Raw genomic sequence first — 15,769 nt, 5'->3', positions numbered from 1 at the left:
ATTTCCAGCTTCCCTCTGGACAGAGATCCATTGCAGTTATCCATAAGGAGAGTTATAAAGGCATGAATAAGAGTCCGAGTCTGAGAGCAATGGCCAGATGTTTTTGAATTCACAGACAGACAGCTGATTTGACCGTAGATTTTTGCTTAACCTTGAAATATAACAAATATGTGTGGAGTCCAAAGTGATGCCCCAGGTTGAAAGCTTCAGGTGATGGAAAGGCGGTGGAACTTTCTTCCACATCGAGAAGATCTCCCACCTTTTGGAGGCCTTGAGACCCACAACCAGGAGCTCAGTTTTATTGCTTTTTATTACAAGTAGAACAAATTGCATCCAGGAAAATGAACTGTCATCAGTAATGCCACTGAATGATCCAGAGTAACCGTGAAAACATTGTTGCAACAATGCTTTGTAGCATTTAGCTAATGGTACTTCTGAGACCCTCTGCCACCACTTGCTCTAATTCAGGGGGAAAAGCATAAAAAAGAAACAGCCTAGTCAAAAATTATTAGAAAATAACTTCAAATCAGAACTGAAAGCCTAACTGCCACTATGATAAAGATCTACTCTTCCATAATCTGTGAAGAAAATGTTCTCTTTTTATTCTTCGTCATGTCTTACAGTTTGAGTGGAAAATGATGAGGCTGTGATGCAGAAATGTTGGTAGGATATGGTTCACAGTGTAAGCGCAGAACATGTAAACAGATCTGCAGCACGCTCGTAGACAGTGGGCGGAGGAGACAGTACAACAGGAAGATATAACCAGGTAAGGAAATAGTTACACAGATGATGGGTAAAGTGAGTGAGAACACAGAGAAAGAAGGGGAGAGGCACACTTTGAGGAAGTTAAATTAATAGAAGCAGAACAAAAGAAGCATCACACTGAAGGTAAAACCTCTTGTATTTTGTATACAATAAGAGATTTTTTATTGAAGGTGTAATTTAAATCTGATATTTATTTGCGTATTTTTTAAGTTCTTGCCCACAGAATGAGATTTGTGCAATACTTTGTGGCTGCCTTGATGTTGTCTGCACAGAAGGTGCTCGGCTATCCCACGGTAAAAAGAAAGCGTCTTTGTTTTCACTGTAAACAATCCGTCATGTATGTAAGAAAAGCCACATGAATGATTATGTTCTGCATGAAAATGTTATCTTATTTGTTTTTTTTTTTATTTCTGCTAATATGTCAGGGGATACAAGCAACCTCCGATGGGGATGGGTGTCACCTCTGCCCTGCAGGTGCTTTTCTATCACTGAACTTTCTTTTTTCCTGTCTGCTGCTAATGTAGTGTTAACTTACTTTTATATTATATGAATCAGCGGTGATTAAGCACTGAAGATCACTATGAGTTGTCTACCTTTTTCTTTATTTGTAATGACGCGTGCTGCACCCTGACTTTATGCTGTTTGACCACATCCTTCATTGATATGCACTATGGGCTTTCAGACTCTCTCAGCTCCTTGTACCATCCGGTTGTTCTTATTTGTTGCTCTCTGTTCTGTCAGGTATGTTTCAGAAGTCTTGTACAGAGTGTAAACCCTGCTCTGATGGAAGCTACACAGATATGAACTTGAACCGCGAGGAGAGCTGTCATCTCTGCTTTAGAGACTGCTCACCAAGTAAAACAATATTATTCTTGCCTTAAACAGCTCCTATAATGTAATAAAACCTGTTTGTTTGTATGGAAGTGATGTTCCTAACATCACCTCTTTTTTTCTTCGGTCTTAGGTTATAATCTGAGAGTGGTTCAGAACTGCACTAGGACGGCCAATCTGAAGTGCGACTGTGAGCCTGGTTTCAGATGTGTCGAGAAAGACTTTTCATCAGAGAACTGCAAAAAATGTGAAAAGATGCAATACACAACCGGTAAATACTTATAAGATCTTAACTCTGAGCACCGGGCCACAGGGTCCCATGATACAAGGAGCTATCCAGCAGTTACTCACAGGTGTGTCATCAATAAAAACAGTTATTTTGAGCTCTGTGTCTCGACACTGAATTTTAGTGGAAAAAATGACCAGATTGTTCATGCAGACTTGTAAGACAGAGAACATGTTTTGTACAAAATCCAGTACCGTAAGTACTCTGCCTTAAGTCTCATAATACACACAAGTCTAACATCTGAATCTAACATAAAAAAAAAAGCTGTAATTATATTATCTATATCAGATGAGAGTCTAATATTGATATGACAGAGCTGTGAAAACCTGCTGAAAAACTAAATCAAATCGACATTTCCACTGACTATCAACAGGTAAATGTCTGTGCAGCCAACAGATTTAATGTTTAGTGTTGTTTCCTCCTGCTGCCTGCAATTCTGAAAACTCTTCTGCACACTAAATTGTCACAAAACAGTAAGTGGGCGGTGATGACATATTACTAACGTGTTCACGTTTTTCCAGTGCCCCCAAGTGGCTTAACAACATCAGGGTTAAAGAGGAGTCTTTGTGTGTGTGGACAGAGTTGCAGTTTGTTATGCCTTCACTGACAGTCACACAATGAAAGGAAATGAGGGAAAACCACAGTGGGATATGAAATTAAACAAGATTCCAGGCCAAAATCAGAAGAGCAACACCTTATTTTATCATCAGCATGTTGAACTCTAAATGTACAGAGCAGCTGCAGAATGTAACTTTTGCCCAACAGGAGTAATAGTTTAGTTTGTTTAAGTAAAAGCAAGTGAGAGATTTTCTTTGACGTTATTATTCACTGAAATGTGAAACCAAACCTGTGATGTTTCTGTTCTGCAGTAGCAGCGGTTATCTCAGGCAGAAGTACACAGAGTTCTGACTCTGTTTCCTTGGGTTTCACCAACACCTGTCAGCCTCCCAAGTGAGTTATGGATTTCCCTGGATACACTGAATACTAATGCTAACTCTACGAGTGGAGTTTAAGAAATGCTCTCAAAGTTACAATGAGAATATTTTCGAATTTGTAGAGGTCATTGCAAACCTTTCTTGTTTATGGAGTCACATATTTGGGATTTTTCTCCGTTATCTCACACAGGTCTGGCCCTCAGTCAGTCCCAACAGATCCCGGCAATAAAACCAAACTGGGTGAGTGTATACGACTGGAGGAAAAGCTGTGTGTGGAGCATTCAACATTTTCAATAGCTATGGAATTAATGAAAGAGATCATTTTTAGCCATTATGTCGTACTTACTATTTGGTCTGCCACTTTATTACCAGGCTACAACTAATTTGAATGGATTGCTTTGGTGGTTTGTGCTTATATTCATGGTTTTAAGGGGAAAAGAGGATTTTGGTGACCAGCAGGATGATATTCTTATTTGGGCTTTTTGTGAAATATCTTGACTATTATCTAATTAACTGCTGTGGAATTGAGTAAATTTGGGGGGGAAATTCTGGTGAGAATGGCAATCCCCTCAAAATTGGTTGAACGTCAATGGTCCCCAGATGATGAATCACAATACCTTCGATGAAACTTTGACATTTTGTCAAGCTTGATTATCGCACGAAAAGCCTCTCAGTTTAGTGCTTTATGACCAAATATCTGAAAAACAACTGACGTGATAATGCAAGTTTTGACTATATTGTTAAAATACTTGAATCAAATACAGATTTTTGGCCAAACTGCTAAACTAATAAAACATTTTCTAACAATAAATAAAGCTTTGATAGAGGTAGAATTTTGTTCATATTCTGTAGAAGTGGTGATAAATAGTAATTTATCGTAATGGTGATAGACTGCAGTAATGTTTGGAGCAGCGTCACAGTTGTTCTCGTTTAATTTCAGACACAGACACAAATAGAATTCTTATTTTGCTGTTTGGTTGATCAACAGCAATAACACGGATTTGAACTGAGGGATAGTTTAAACAATGGAAAAGGAAACTATAAACTGACCTTCGAGACTAAGATACCTGGAAAAGGTTGTCTTAGAGTTCATGATCACAGCAGCTGATTGTGGTGGTGACTGGAAATAAGTTGTGGTCTGAATGTGGAATCAATCTTACATTAATTGGTCATTTTGGGTCATTTCAACTCAGCTTGATGCAAGCAATCACACACTTTCTCATCAGTTGATCTCAGGCTAATGGTTCAAAGGTTACAATCATGCCACAGTGGTGGCTCTGCATTGCTCATGGCACAGACACCAAAATGAACTGGTTCTTCACTTGTCCATGCTTCACCCCTCACTGCTTTCATTCAAATCTGGCTTGTAGTTTCTGCTTAATCAAGAAGAACAGAGAGGAAAAGCAATATTCATTCACTTCCTTGGCAGGAAATGAAAATCATTTCTAGGTCAGATAATGAATCACTTATTTTCTGAGTTTATCATCTTATAAATGTTTTTAATTTCTATTTAATTTCCCCTTTATTTATTTCCTGTCAATTATATATTTCTGTGCTTCTCTTTTATGTTTCATTATATGAATTAGGGGGCTGTAATTTAAAGTCTTTCAGGAGGTCATCTAGTCTTCTTGTATACTGAGTGCAGAGAATAACAACGCATAACTTAGTTTAATTAATACATTACATTGTTTTTTGCAGGGATACCAGAACTTCATATCAACATTTAATAGTAAACAGTAAGCGATTTCGGAAGTCCTCACAGTCTTTGATCTTTTCTCTTTTTTACACAGACAACACAAACACTCAGCTGGCTGCCATTTTGTGTCCAGTTCTTTTTGTGGGATGTGTGGCCCTTGTGATCCTGTTCTGCATCCGTCGCCCACAGGACGAGCCGTGTTTCAGGCAAAGTAAGAATGCCTTTCCATTCGGAAAGGCTTCTGGCGTCTTCATGGAACTCTGTGATGTAAATCACTTCTGAGAAACAATAAACATTTAACTTGAGACATTTGGAAATTGTTGTGATTAGAACTTTGTCATGACCTTTGCAAACGTGTTTCTCATTCTTTGTTTTTCTACATGAATGATGTACATTGGTGAGTCATCGCTAAATGTCTGTGAAGAGAAGAATTTTCTGTTACTCACTATTTCATCTATTCTTTTTCAGCTATTGCAAAGCTGTGCAATGATGTACGTATCTTAAGAACTCTCATGTGTTTACAGACAGTATACTGAGTCACTTTGGTTTGGTTTGCTGTAAAATGACGGTTGTGTTTTTCTTCAGGAGGTGCAAGACACCTCTCACAAATCAAAGGAGTCAACTCATCAGTTCCACAGAGACTCTTTCAGTACAAAGCAGCAGCCGTCGTCACTTTCAGCAGCTAATCAAGGTACTGCTGAGTAAAACTAAGACTTTTCATTTCAAGTCCTTTACTCACATGGTTTGGTCATAAAGAAAATGGAGTGTTAAAAAAGCAGCTGTGGTATCCTTATGAGTTGAACTTGGTAGTCTCATTCTGTTAAATAATGTTAGTACAGATGACTGATAACATCCCTTTACGTGTTCTCTTTTATCGCTTTCTGTAGGTTCAGTCCACGTCCACAACCCGGGCACGGTCATCTTCAGCTTGCTCAGTCAGTTCACAGGCCAAGTTGGGCCGACTATTCTTGGTAGCAAGACTGCTGAGAGAGCAAGCAGCGACGGGGAAGATGAGAGAGACTGTCCTGTGTTTCATCCTACATCCTCCCCTTGTATTCACCTCTCTGAGGAAGAGAGGAGCGGAGAGATTGACAACATTTTCTTCCCCTCCCAAGAGCAGGGGAAAGACTGCCACGTGTCGAAGGAGGAGTCGCTGTGATGCCTTCGCAAAGGTCCCAGGAGATTTGTTTTGGAGGTCATGACTGTTGGGACCAGACTCGCACTAAGATACGCTACTTTGAATGTAGGGATTGTAAAACTGTGATAGCACAACCACAGATGAGTGTGCAGAAGATTCATCATCCTCTGACGAACTGTAAAGGGATCACAGTTAACATTATTTCATGAATTTTCTGGAAAATTTCACTGCACACTGCACATTCATAATTTAATACAGCTAGGATAAACAGATGGAATTTGTTCCTCTTTGTACGTTATAATTTAAGAAATCTTGTAAATACTCCTAAAAAAAGCTCTGTCAGCTGAAGTATTGCATCCGAGTACTGGGCATGTAGAGTGAAATAAAGTTTTATTTAGAAAAAAGAAGAGAAGAAATGTATGTAAGTGATTACATTTGATATTCACAACTGACTGCAAAACTACAATAGCTGAAAGTCTATTCACACACACATATATGCATATGTGTATATATGTATATATATATATATATATATATATATATATATATATATATATACACACATACAGACATAAAGATCAGCCATAACATTACAATATTATGCCTTCACTGACAAGGTTTTTGAAATTTTCCATGCCACTTGACACAAACATACCTCCATGGCGGAACAAAGTGTCACCACATTTTCTGAGATAGCCATGAAACGACATGAAACTTCACGTTTAACAGTCAACAAAGTCCATGTTTGGAGGTTGGAGGGTTTGAGGGATGAAGCTACAGACACGGCTGTCAAGTTGAATAACCAAGTTTGAATTCTATCCCATCCATCCTCGTTTTAAAGTAATTACTTCAAAATGTCATTAAACTGTTTACACATTACAAACTACCTGGTTAAGGGTAGGTCCTACAATCTGGTTGATTAAGGTAAGGCATTAAAAACTACAAGGTTAGGAAACATCCTGCTTGCATTAAAACAGGAACTGTGATAACGTATCACATCAAAATATCCTTTTCTTGGATTACTGGATGAAGAGATCCGCCCCTCAGGTAGACACAGAAAACATGTTGGACACATAAAACCAAGCATCCTACTGAGATAAACTACTTTGAAATTCATGCTGGATGGCACAACATGTTTACAGAGTTTTTCCAGCTTTTTTTGTACGACCAGGCGGACGTATACACATGTATATATATGTAGATATACATGTGAAGATGTTATAGGTTAAATCTCTTTAATGTTGTGTACATTAGTACACACTAATTTTCAACAGCAGATTGCACAACTCTGGATAACTGTCAGTGTCCCACTCTGTTTCCTGCTTCCTCCAGATTCATACATTTTTATCCACTGTTTTCATGTCAGTGTCATAGATGTCAAAAAGTCACCTTTTCTTCCAGGAAATGGCAAATGTGCTTCATTGTCCTCTTAATCAAACTGAACCGGAGTTCCGTTTACCCTGATATGTCACAAATGTCCACAGTAGTTACAAATGTTTAGCATCTGTTTTGCTCCACTAAATATCCTGTCACGCTCCTGTCCATCCTTGATCAGGCTCTATTCTTTCACGCATATTTCGAGAGGTTGGTCACATTTCCCACACATCTCCTGGACAGGTTTGGACACATCTTCATCTTCTGTAGCTGGAGGTCTCGTAGTATTTTTAGTCAAAATGTAGCCTGAGCAACAAGAGAAGAAGAAAGATTTTTAGAATAAATCTGAATGATATACAAGATAAACACAGATGTTCAGACCATTCACATGACGTTTGGTAAATGCATCTTTTTCAACGATGACGACTACAAGTCTTTTTAGAAATTAACCAGAAAATTGGCACGCAACTATCTGCCCACTTGATTATGTACAACAAACTCAATAAGGTAGTGGTGAACTGTTGTTGGTGGAAAATGTGGACAATTCCTCTGAAAATGAGGGCAATCAGTCAGAAGAGGATGGCTCCTTGGTATAATTCATGTGTACGTGCTGCAAACAGCAAGAAAGTCTCAATTAGTCTGCTTTGCATTGGGTTGGTTTGAATCATATTTATCTAATAGATTCCAGTTTGTTCTTGTAAACAAAGAATCTTCCTCAAACACCCGAGTATGTTATGGAGTTCCGCAGGGTTCTGTGCTTGGACCGATTCTTTTAACTTCATACATGCTTCTATTTGGTAATCTTATTAGACAGCATGGCACACATTTCCATTACTATGCTGATGATACTCAGCTATACCAATCTATAAAAATCAGTTGGTCCAGAAATTGTCTAGTTATGTATTTACTCTAGATTACTTTTCCTTCACTTTTAATGCTACGGTGTGGAACCTTGAAGTTATTTTTGACCAGAATCTATCCTTTGATGCACATATAAAACAGTTTTCCAGAACTACCCTCTTTCACTGTTGTAATCTTGCTAAAATTAGGAACATCATGTGTCAGAGTGATGCAGAAAAACGTGTGCATGTATCTGTTACTTCAAGATCGGACAACTGTAATTCTTTATCATTGGGTTGTCCAAAAAATGATCTGAAAAACTGGGGGGGGGGGAAATTAGATTTGATTGGATTGAGATTGTATAACAATTAATTCTGGATTGTATATTTGAAGTGCCCTGAGATGACATTTGTTGAGATTTGGTGCTATATAAATAAAACTGAAATAAATGTTTAAAATGTCTTTTTTCCTTTTTAAACAATGTCTACTAACCTTGATTGAGCCTGATCCATTGCAGAAATGGCTTGATTTTTGCTACAACAACTAGTGTAATTCCTGCACACAGAAGTGCAACTATCACCAGGAACCACACAGTATCTGTAAAAATGTGTAAGAAAAAACATTTTGAGAATTATTGTCAACATCAAGTTAAGAATTTAGATAAATTCAGTGGTACATAACCCTATGCCTACTTTACCTCTGATTGGTTCAAGGGGTGACTGGGGTGTGGTGACGTATCCGAGTCTGGAAGCTGGAAGGAAGCAAAAAAAAACAACAACTTATCAGCTCAGCACAGGGATCTCTCTTATCAGGAAGGCAGAATTTCACAATCACACAACATCCCTGTGATAAACTCATCTCAAAGAGTGTCAGCATCACGTTGAAATAATTTAAAGCTCACTTGAGTTATTGCAAATCAGAACTACCTTAGATGCACTACAACAGTCTGTCTACAGTACTGTTTGTTTCCATGGTTACACTGTGTTGTAGTACTACTATGTTTGTAGCTCTTGTTTCCTTGCTGAAAAAAGCAATGATTGGTCAGGAAGTGCGATTGGATAGGAGAATAAGATGAAGAGATAAGCTTTCTCTGATGAAACATTTTTGAAAGAGGCTGCAGTATTCTGTATCCTATTTTAATTCATATATGTGACCCTTCCGCAGTTTATATTTAAGGGTTTATGTTTACATGTCAGTCATCTCAAATTAAGATTTGATCCACTTTGCTGCTTTGTGCTGCTTTAAGATATCGTGTTGGTAGATTGTCATAGAATGTGTTTCTACATGTAATTCAAGTATAACATTCAGGAGTATTTTTTGACAAGATACAAACCTCTAATTTTTCATGTCTCACCATCTCTAAGTGTTGGTTTCTTAAGATGAAGGACAGATATAGCAACAGCTGGTCTATAATCAGTGTCTGCCCTCAAGCACCAGTGGTGATAAGGCACAGAGCAAGCTTTGTGCGGTGTAAAACTAATCTGCTGATCTTTTTGTTTTAGTTCTGTCCAAAAGGTTTTGCACTTCCAAACTTACTAAATATGTAATCTAACATAGAGAAGTTTTTGGTGACCTCCAGCAGTTAAACTTTTCACTTTTAAAAAAGGCCATGAATGCACATGACCACATTTCTAACCACACCCAACTATCGTGTTGGCTGTGGTGCAACAGATGCAGAAACAGAAACTATTCATGGTTACATTTATAGTAACCTCTCATTATACTAGGGTTAAATAGTCTTCTCTTTAATATGCTGAATGCATTCTAGCATCAATCCTTTTTCGACTGTTGAGTTTGTAGCAGGATGTTCTTTTCATTTGCAGCTATAAAAATGGTCTTTTCCTAATCATATCTTGATAATATAACCCTCCGGTGCAACTTTTATGTGTTTTACTTTGTTCCCAATGGAACTAAAACACTGTGATGCTAAAATATATTTTCAGTTTACAGTTTCGTGTCAAATTTGGTTACAAGTGCAGAGCAGGTGCATCTCACCTGTAGTGGATGGAGGGCCGGTGGGTTTGATGGTGGTTGGCATCGGCACACAATCTGTACAGGACTGGTCCCGCCATTTAAAGCCAGCTTTACACTTGCACACTGTGTCATGGCTGGAAGTACAGTTGGACTCAAGCTCCATGTTAGCTGTAGGGAAAACAGTCATAAAAAAAATAAAGCATAGAATATATTACAGCTCTGAGACTTATGCACACATACATGAGTAGAGTGTCTGTTAGACCTGACACCTGACACTTAAAAAATGTGAAATGACTCAAAAACTGGGCACAGTAGGTAAACGGTTCTGGTTGTAAGTCATAACGGTTATATCAGCAGCTCTTCTTCAAAGTCAGCTACTAATTCTCAGTGAGAGCAGTTTCACTTTGATGAAACATTTTCTTTCTTACAGAGTGCTTTGGTCTTCCACTCTGATCTGATGTCAAACATGAGCAAACAGAAAAGTGCTCTTAAAACTTCCACAAAGCCAGAGTCATTACAAAACAAAGTTAAAAAAAAAAAACTGCATCAAGCATGATAATAACTGTTGAACCATTTTGGATCATTTAAGATCATAGTCCAGAGAGGGATTATATGTGCTGTATAAACCCACACATGTAGAGATTTGACCATAACAGCAGTCACAAACTAATTTTCAGTATATCATCAGCACCCTGGCTAGAGAGCACCTTGCTGTGTTTCAGAGCTGGAAACAACGTGTCCTACAAGCATCACTATAGTATGCATGAACCATAAAAACTGAAGGTAAGATGAGAATAATTTTACATTTAACAGTGTTTGGTAATGTTCTGTTTACTTTCCCTTCTCGCTGGGAATTCAGAGGTCACAAAAGAGAGACTCGTGTGCATGGTGTGGTTCAGAAGATGGGCTTGAAGAGTTTACTACTTCACCCTGTTGTCCCATGATAATCAGTCGGAATGAGGTTAAAAAAACAAGCAAATTGAGATGATTATTCTATAATTTTTTACAATGGATTGTCATGCAAGTAAATGAAGAGCACAGAAACAAGCATTAGAGGCTCAGAGTAGTTCATATAAACGCCTGCACAACTGATATAATCCAAACAATCTGACTCTTGAATGAATGTTGCATTTGAGAACTTGATGATGAACACCAGAGCTCAACAGAAACATCTGTACTGCAAAAATCAGTATGTACTGAACTTTTTGTGTGGGTTGAATCATTTCCTTCTAAATTACTTTCCATACGTTTTAATTGGCATAATGCCCCTGTATGTGTACTTTTTACACATACAGGTGGGCGTCTAAAATGTAATTAGTGGAGCAAAACAGATGCAAATGTAAACCTTCCTCTGCTCAGAGGTTCTGCTTTTATAATATCTTATTTTACACAGATGAATGTGAAATGTTCTATGACAAATGTACTTACACGTGCAAGCCCTGAGATTGCAATATGTAAAGAAAACTTCTTGGTTAATTTTGCTTAAACACCCTAGTAGCTGAAATTCAGACTGAGAATCGCAAACTTGTTGTCACTTCTGTACTAAATTTATCATTTTTTTCCACAGTGACATTTAGAAAAAGGTTGTTTTTGATCACCTGCAGCAGTACAAAGACCTGTACTGCGCTTCAATCTGTTTATCACATGTTCATGTTTTTTTTCTTCTTTCCACCTCCTTTTGCCTTGGTGGGTTGCCAACAGAAGCTGCTGTTCTCACTAACCAACAGAATCAAAACCTGTCAGCAAGCTAGTTCAACAATAGTTTCACAGACCCCCTCTCTCTCTCTCTCTGCTCTTTCATCTCTTTCTGACTGTCTCCCCCCTTGAGACATAAATGGGAAATCCCCTAACATATTTGAATTTTTTTTTACACTGACAAACTTCCCTGAAAGCATAATCTCTGGACAAAGCTGAGTAACAACTAACTTTGTGTCTGAAACGTTTGCCCTGAAACTGGTCAAATTTAGCAGTAAGGACAACAGATGACTCAGCATCACTGAAAGAGCTCACATACTCAACTATTATGAGCAAAAAAACACAATTTCTCACAAGGAGACAGGGTGAGGATATAAGTAATACTTTTACAGTAATGTTTGATCATTCATCTGTTCAAATCAAAACTAGTCCACACCTTCTATCTGCCTGTTTGATAAGAGTCAAATCAAATTGGAAGATTGCTGATGTAAAGACTTATAGTAACCTGATGTGTTCTGGGCTATGACTCATCACTTATAAAAGGGTAAACTAGCAAAATAGGGAACAGTTCTAGTCTAATTTATAACTTCACACACGAGCATTGCACCCCAAGGGCCAAAAGCTGTCAAGTTACTTACGTTTATTGCAAGCTTTGCAAACAGTGCAGACCATATTCACATTGTAGCTATCAGAGAAGAGGTCAGTCTCGCAGTGCTTGCACTCAATACCACAAGTGCTGGATTGAGGGCGCCGAGCCATATGCTGACCTGGAGCACACAAGGTAATTTATGGTTAAACACTGATGGCATCAAAATGTTTAAATATGTTTAGCTGAAATAAAGTTACTGTACCTGGTGGACACTTGTCACAGCAAATTTTGGGATTATCTACCGGCCACTCATACTGTGTCTTGTTACACTTAATAGAGACCCCGAAAGAGACCAAAAGAAGACTACACAGTAAGGAAAAGGTAAAATAATATAGTGGCGGCATCTTCGAAGCAGCAAACAAGAGAGAGAAGAGACAAAGGAGGGTGAGAAGAAAGATGGGGAGAATGAAATAGATTATTGATAGTGTCAGATATATTCACATGACGATAAAAACAGAAATTGAGTCAAAAGTTCATACAAGTCTACAGTTGCTTTCTCTCTGGATTCAAGTTTGTCTTAAAATAATGTGGCAACAAAGCTACAAACCAGGCTGCATATTCATATTTTACATTTGTCCTGTTCTAATACTTGACTAACTTCAAAGGTGAATACAGTATGTAAATATCAAATAAACATGTACAAATACAGCCATCAAAGATTTGTCTGACAGCAGAAGAAGCTGAAAATCTTGTCTTCACTTACCATGGAGGAAAAGTCAACACGAGATGTCACCTAGGACCCTCTGAGTGTTAGAATGAAAGGGGACCAGAAGTGTGTCAGAGGTATATTCACAACGCTTCAGTAATGACTCATCACGAAAGGCAGTTTTTTTGCTCTATCTCTGCCTCACGCTCTCATCATACATCTACCTCTACATGGACCCCCTGGCTGTCTAGAAAAAAACAAGCCCTCCATCAACCTCCACTATTTCCATCTGCTCTCTCGTTTCATCCGAAAATAATATTTTGGTCGAAAACTGCCTGATACTTCCTGTCTGTCTAGCTTGTATCTTACTTCCACCTACTGCTCAATGATAAGATCACTTCAAGTGAGCTCTTATCTATCATTCATTAAATACCAAGTTACTGGTTACACATGCTGATACTTATTTGAGATAAACAAGAAGTAAACCACAGAAATTACTAATGAGCAACTCTGCACCTTTAAGACTTAAGAATATTACTTTTAACATTATAAAATATACTTTTAGGACCAAAATATAGTCATTTGTCAACTATTTGTGAATTGTGAGCCAACAGACAGATTAAGAAACAGTTTAAAAATGTAGTTTTTAACCTTTTCAACATGTGCATAAGATGTTTTTTTTTTTTAGACAAATTATGAGCAGAATATCTGCTTTGAATCTTTAGAGTATCACTGACAGTCTCAGAAAGGGGAGATCAGACAGGCTGTATGCTGATAAGAAGATTCTCATTTAATCTGTTCCTCACAGCATTAACATTCTGCGGCATGTTATAATAACTTGAATAAGGGCAACTGGACTTCTCTTTGGATCTTGAAGACATTTCATCTCTCTTTTGAAAGGATTCTTCAGTTCTGAAAAACTTAAGTTGCCCTTTTTCAAGCTCTTATTATTACTATGACCTGGATGATTGAGAATCTTCATCAACATTTAACGGAAGGACTAATTTGATGAAAGAAAAAAAAGAGTAAGACTTTTATCTGCCTTGTGTGCGCAAGTGCCCAAAAAGTGAGTCAAATTGTTCAACTGCTGAATGCTTATCTTCTTTAGAGTAACATCTGTTCATGATGTTGAGAACATTGTGTCAAAGATTGTCTCTGAGGGTGGCCGCCCAGTTGGTTTATTATTGTGGACGGTGTCTCCAGGTGGGAGGCGAGGCACCATGGTGAGGACCTCATTTGCATGCAAGTAGGCACTGGGGCACTTTCTATTGCATGTTGTGTGTTTGCTGTGTAGTGTCGCACCCAGGTTAGTGAGGAGGGGCACTTTCCTTAGTAGTCTGCCTCCCATTGAGGTCCCAGCCCGCTGATTTTAGTATTCTGTTATAATCATTAAATTTTGTGTTGTAGTGGTAATTTTAGTTCATTTGTGTGAATAAAATTACCTTTCTTATATTTTCTGCATTTTCTTCTTTCCCAGCAGATTTTTCCCCCCTCTCATTTTGTCTAGGTTTAGTTTTGATCATTGGTATTATTCCAATAAACTTATTTTCTTATTTAAAACTACTGTCTCTGCCTCCTCAGTCCTGAACTGTGTCCTTGTTTCACCACTCTTTGTCACATATCGCATGTTAAAGATATCATAGAATTTCAACCCTTAAGAGTCTGCGCCCGCGCCGGCATCTGTCATGTATGCGGTGGATTTTGAGATTTACTGAGCTTATTATTGGTCTGAAAGGTTAGCATGCACTGACTTCTTGGACGGATCATTGATTAGCACTTTCAATGTGATAGCTGAGATTATTCTGCACATTTTGATACGCAGCACATGGGGTATCAGGTTATATTTAGTGCCTTAAAAGGCTATTATAATCAGATATAGCCATAAGGGTAATTTATATTATATTACAGACTCCTATGGGTTAATTGGATTAGTGGTCACAGAAAAATTCCGGTGCATCTCTTGTTCACTGTAATGTACTGTAATAATACTTTTAATATTTAAGTTTTTCTTAATCAGTGTATGTAAAGAAAAACTGTTGATTTAAAGATGAGCAGATTGTTGTGGCATTTGACTAATGAGGATCTGTTAAATAAACAAATGAATAAATAATGCAAAAAATTATGCAAATTTCCTACATAGTAACATCTGCAGAGTGCTGATGCTAAAGCAGGTTATACGAAGCCTTAAATTTAAGAGTTCACTTACTACTTCCAGACTGCTTTATCACTTGAAGTGTTGGACATGGAAGGTGCAGCTGTTAGTGTGTCCAAAAAAACTTGGGTATTCAGTGCTAAAATCCTCTTCATTTCATGTCTGCCTTCAGATGTGGTGAAATACAGCATTGTTAGAAGTTTCTAATGAAGTGTTTTTATTGTCAGGCAAACTGACCTTTCCTTACGTTCACAGTTTGGTTTGTTATGTTTTTTTATGGCCAGGGGATATTTTAAACAGAATTTATATTAATACTGAGAAGCGAAAAAAGCAAAGCTATGCAAAAGGAATGATAAGCTTCCAGCTAACTTTCTTTAATGACTGTATAACATGTAACATAAGTGTGAGAATTTCTCAAGTTGATCACTGATTACCAATTCATTAGCATTTGTGTACACAACTTTCCCAAAAACTGCTCCTTGTGACTACTTTTGTATCAACTTTCAGAGTCTTTGTTCTGGTTTCAATTGCATTAACTTCTGCATTATTGTCCTATCAAATAGACTGAGAGACCCTAAGTTGATGAAGTTTTACCAGTATGTATGAACTCAGTTTTCTCAGAAACCAGCAACTGCAGCAACATGTCACCTCCCCATGAATCAGGGTATAAGGCTGAGGAAGTGGGGTCTGCCTAAGGGGCTGCCTCAAAGGCCTTGCAGACCTCCACAGAAGTAGCAACACTCAAACAGTGTACAGAGATGACTGGACAAGAGATGACTAAGCACCTA

The 15,769-nt window shown here is 38.0% G+C and overlaps 2 protein-coding genes and 1 long non-coding RNA gene across 5 annotated transcripts; 2 read left to right on the top strand and 1 right to left on the bottom strand.

Annotated features, from left to right (window-relative positions):
- The first annotated feature begins 120 nt into the window (after positions 1-120).
- LOC140315665 (uncharacterized) lies at positions 121-2,081 on the top strand. Of its 3 annotated transcripts, XR_011917279.1 has the most exons (5): positions 236-888; positions 989-1,058; positions 1,191-1,239; positions 1,507-1,620; positions 1,730-2,081. It is a non-coding gene; the product is annotated as an uncharacterized lncRNA (long non-coding RNA). The 3 variants fall into 3 exon arrangements; XR_011917278.1 differs by having other exon boundaries at positions 121-888; positions 1,191-1,620; XR_011917280.1 differs by lacking the exon at positions 1,191-1,239 and having other exon boundaries at positions 416-888.
- A 526-nt stretch (positions 2,082-2,607) lies between these two features.
- On the top strand, positions 2,608-6,041 carry LOC140316960 (uncharacterized). Its single transcript, XM_072395046.1, has 7 exons — positions 2,608-2,629; positions 2,752-2,833; positions 3,008-3,057; positions 4,608-4,724; positions 4,982-5,004; positions 5,099-5,204; positions 5,401-6,041. Exons 1-7 carry the CDS (start codon positions 2,608-2,610, stop codon positions 5,670-5,672), a joined length of 672 nt encoding a protein of 223 aa, XP_072251147.1. The 3' UTR covers positions 5,673-6,041.
- An 828-nt stretch (positions 6,042-6,869) lies between these two features.
- Positions 6,870-12,941, bottom strand: LOC140316264 (uncharacterized). Its single transcript, XM_072394025.1, has 7 exons — positions 12,887-12,941; positions 12,386-12,527; positions 12,173-12,301; positions 9,861-10,007; positions 8,563-8,616; positions 8,358-8,462; positions 6,870-7,331 (listed from the first exon to the last, which is right to left on the bottom strand). The coding sequence occupies exons 1-7, from the start codon at positions 12,887-12,889 to the stop codon at positions 7,210-7,212; spliced, it is 702 nt and encodes a 233-aa protein (XP_072250126.1). The 5' UTR covers positions 12,890-12,941; the 3' UTR covers positions 6,870-7,209.
- Positions 12,942-15,769: the final 2,828 nt, after the last annotated feature.

This window comes from Leuresthes tenuis, unplaced genomic scaffold, assembly GCF_036924035.1.
Source record: "Leuresthes tenuis unplaced genomic scaffold, fLeuTen1.0.hap1 SCAF_10, whole genome shotgun sequence".
In the NCBI taxonomy this organism is placed as follows: domain Eukaryota; kingdom Metazoa; phylum Chordata; class Actinopteri; order Atheriniformes; family Atherinopsidae; genus Leuresthes; species Leuresthes tenuis.
This window is presented reverse-complemented; position numbering and strand designations above follow the sequence as displayed.

What these genes read in the sequence shown, in the direction of transcription:
- LOC140316960 (XM_072395046.1), top strand. Translation starts at nt 2,608, where the DNA reads ATGTACAGAGCAGCTGCAGAAT. An exon ending in AACACCTGTCAGCCTCCCAA is followed by an intron (nt 2,834 to 3,007) that starts GTGAGTTATGGA and finishes TATCTCACACAG; the next exon opens with GTCTGGCCCTCAGTCAGTCC. An exon ending in ACTTTCAGCAGCTAATCAAG is followed by an intron (nt 5,205 to 5,400) that starts GTACTGCTGAGT and finishes CGCTTTCTGTAG; the next exon opens with GTTCAGTCCACGTCCACAAC.
- LOC140316264 (XM_072394025.1), bottom strand. An exon ending in TTGCAAAGCTTGCAATAAAC is followed by an intron (nt 10,008 to 12,172) that starts GTAAGTAACTTG and finishes TTTTCCCTACAG; the next exon opens with CTAACATGGAGCTTGAGTCC. An exon ending in CGGCCCTCCATCCACTACAG is followed by an intron (nt 8,617 to 9,860) that starts GTGAGATGCACC and finishes GCTTCCTTCCAG; the next exon opens with CTTCCAGACTCGGATACGTC.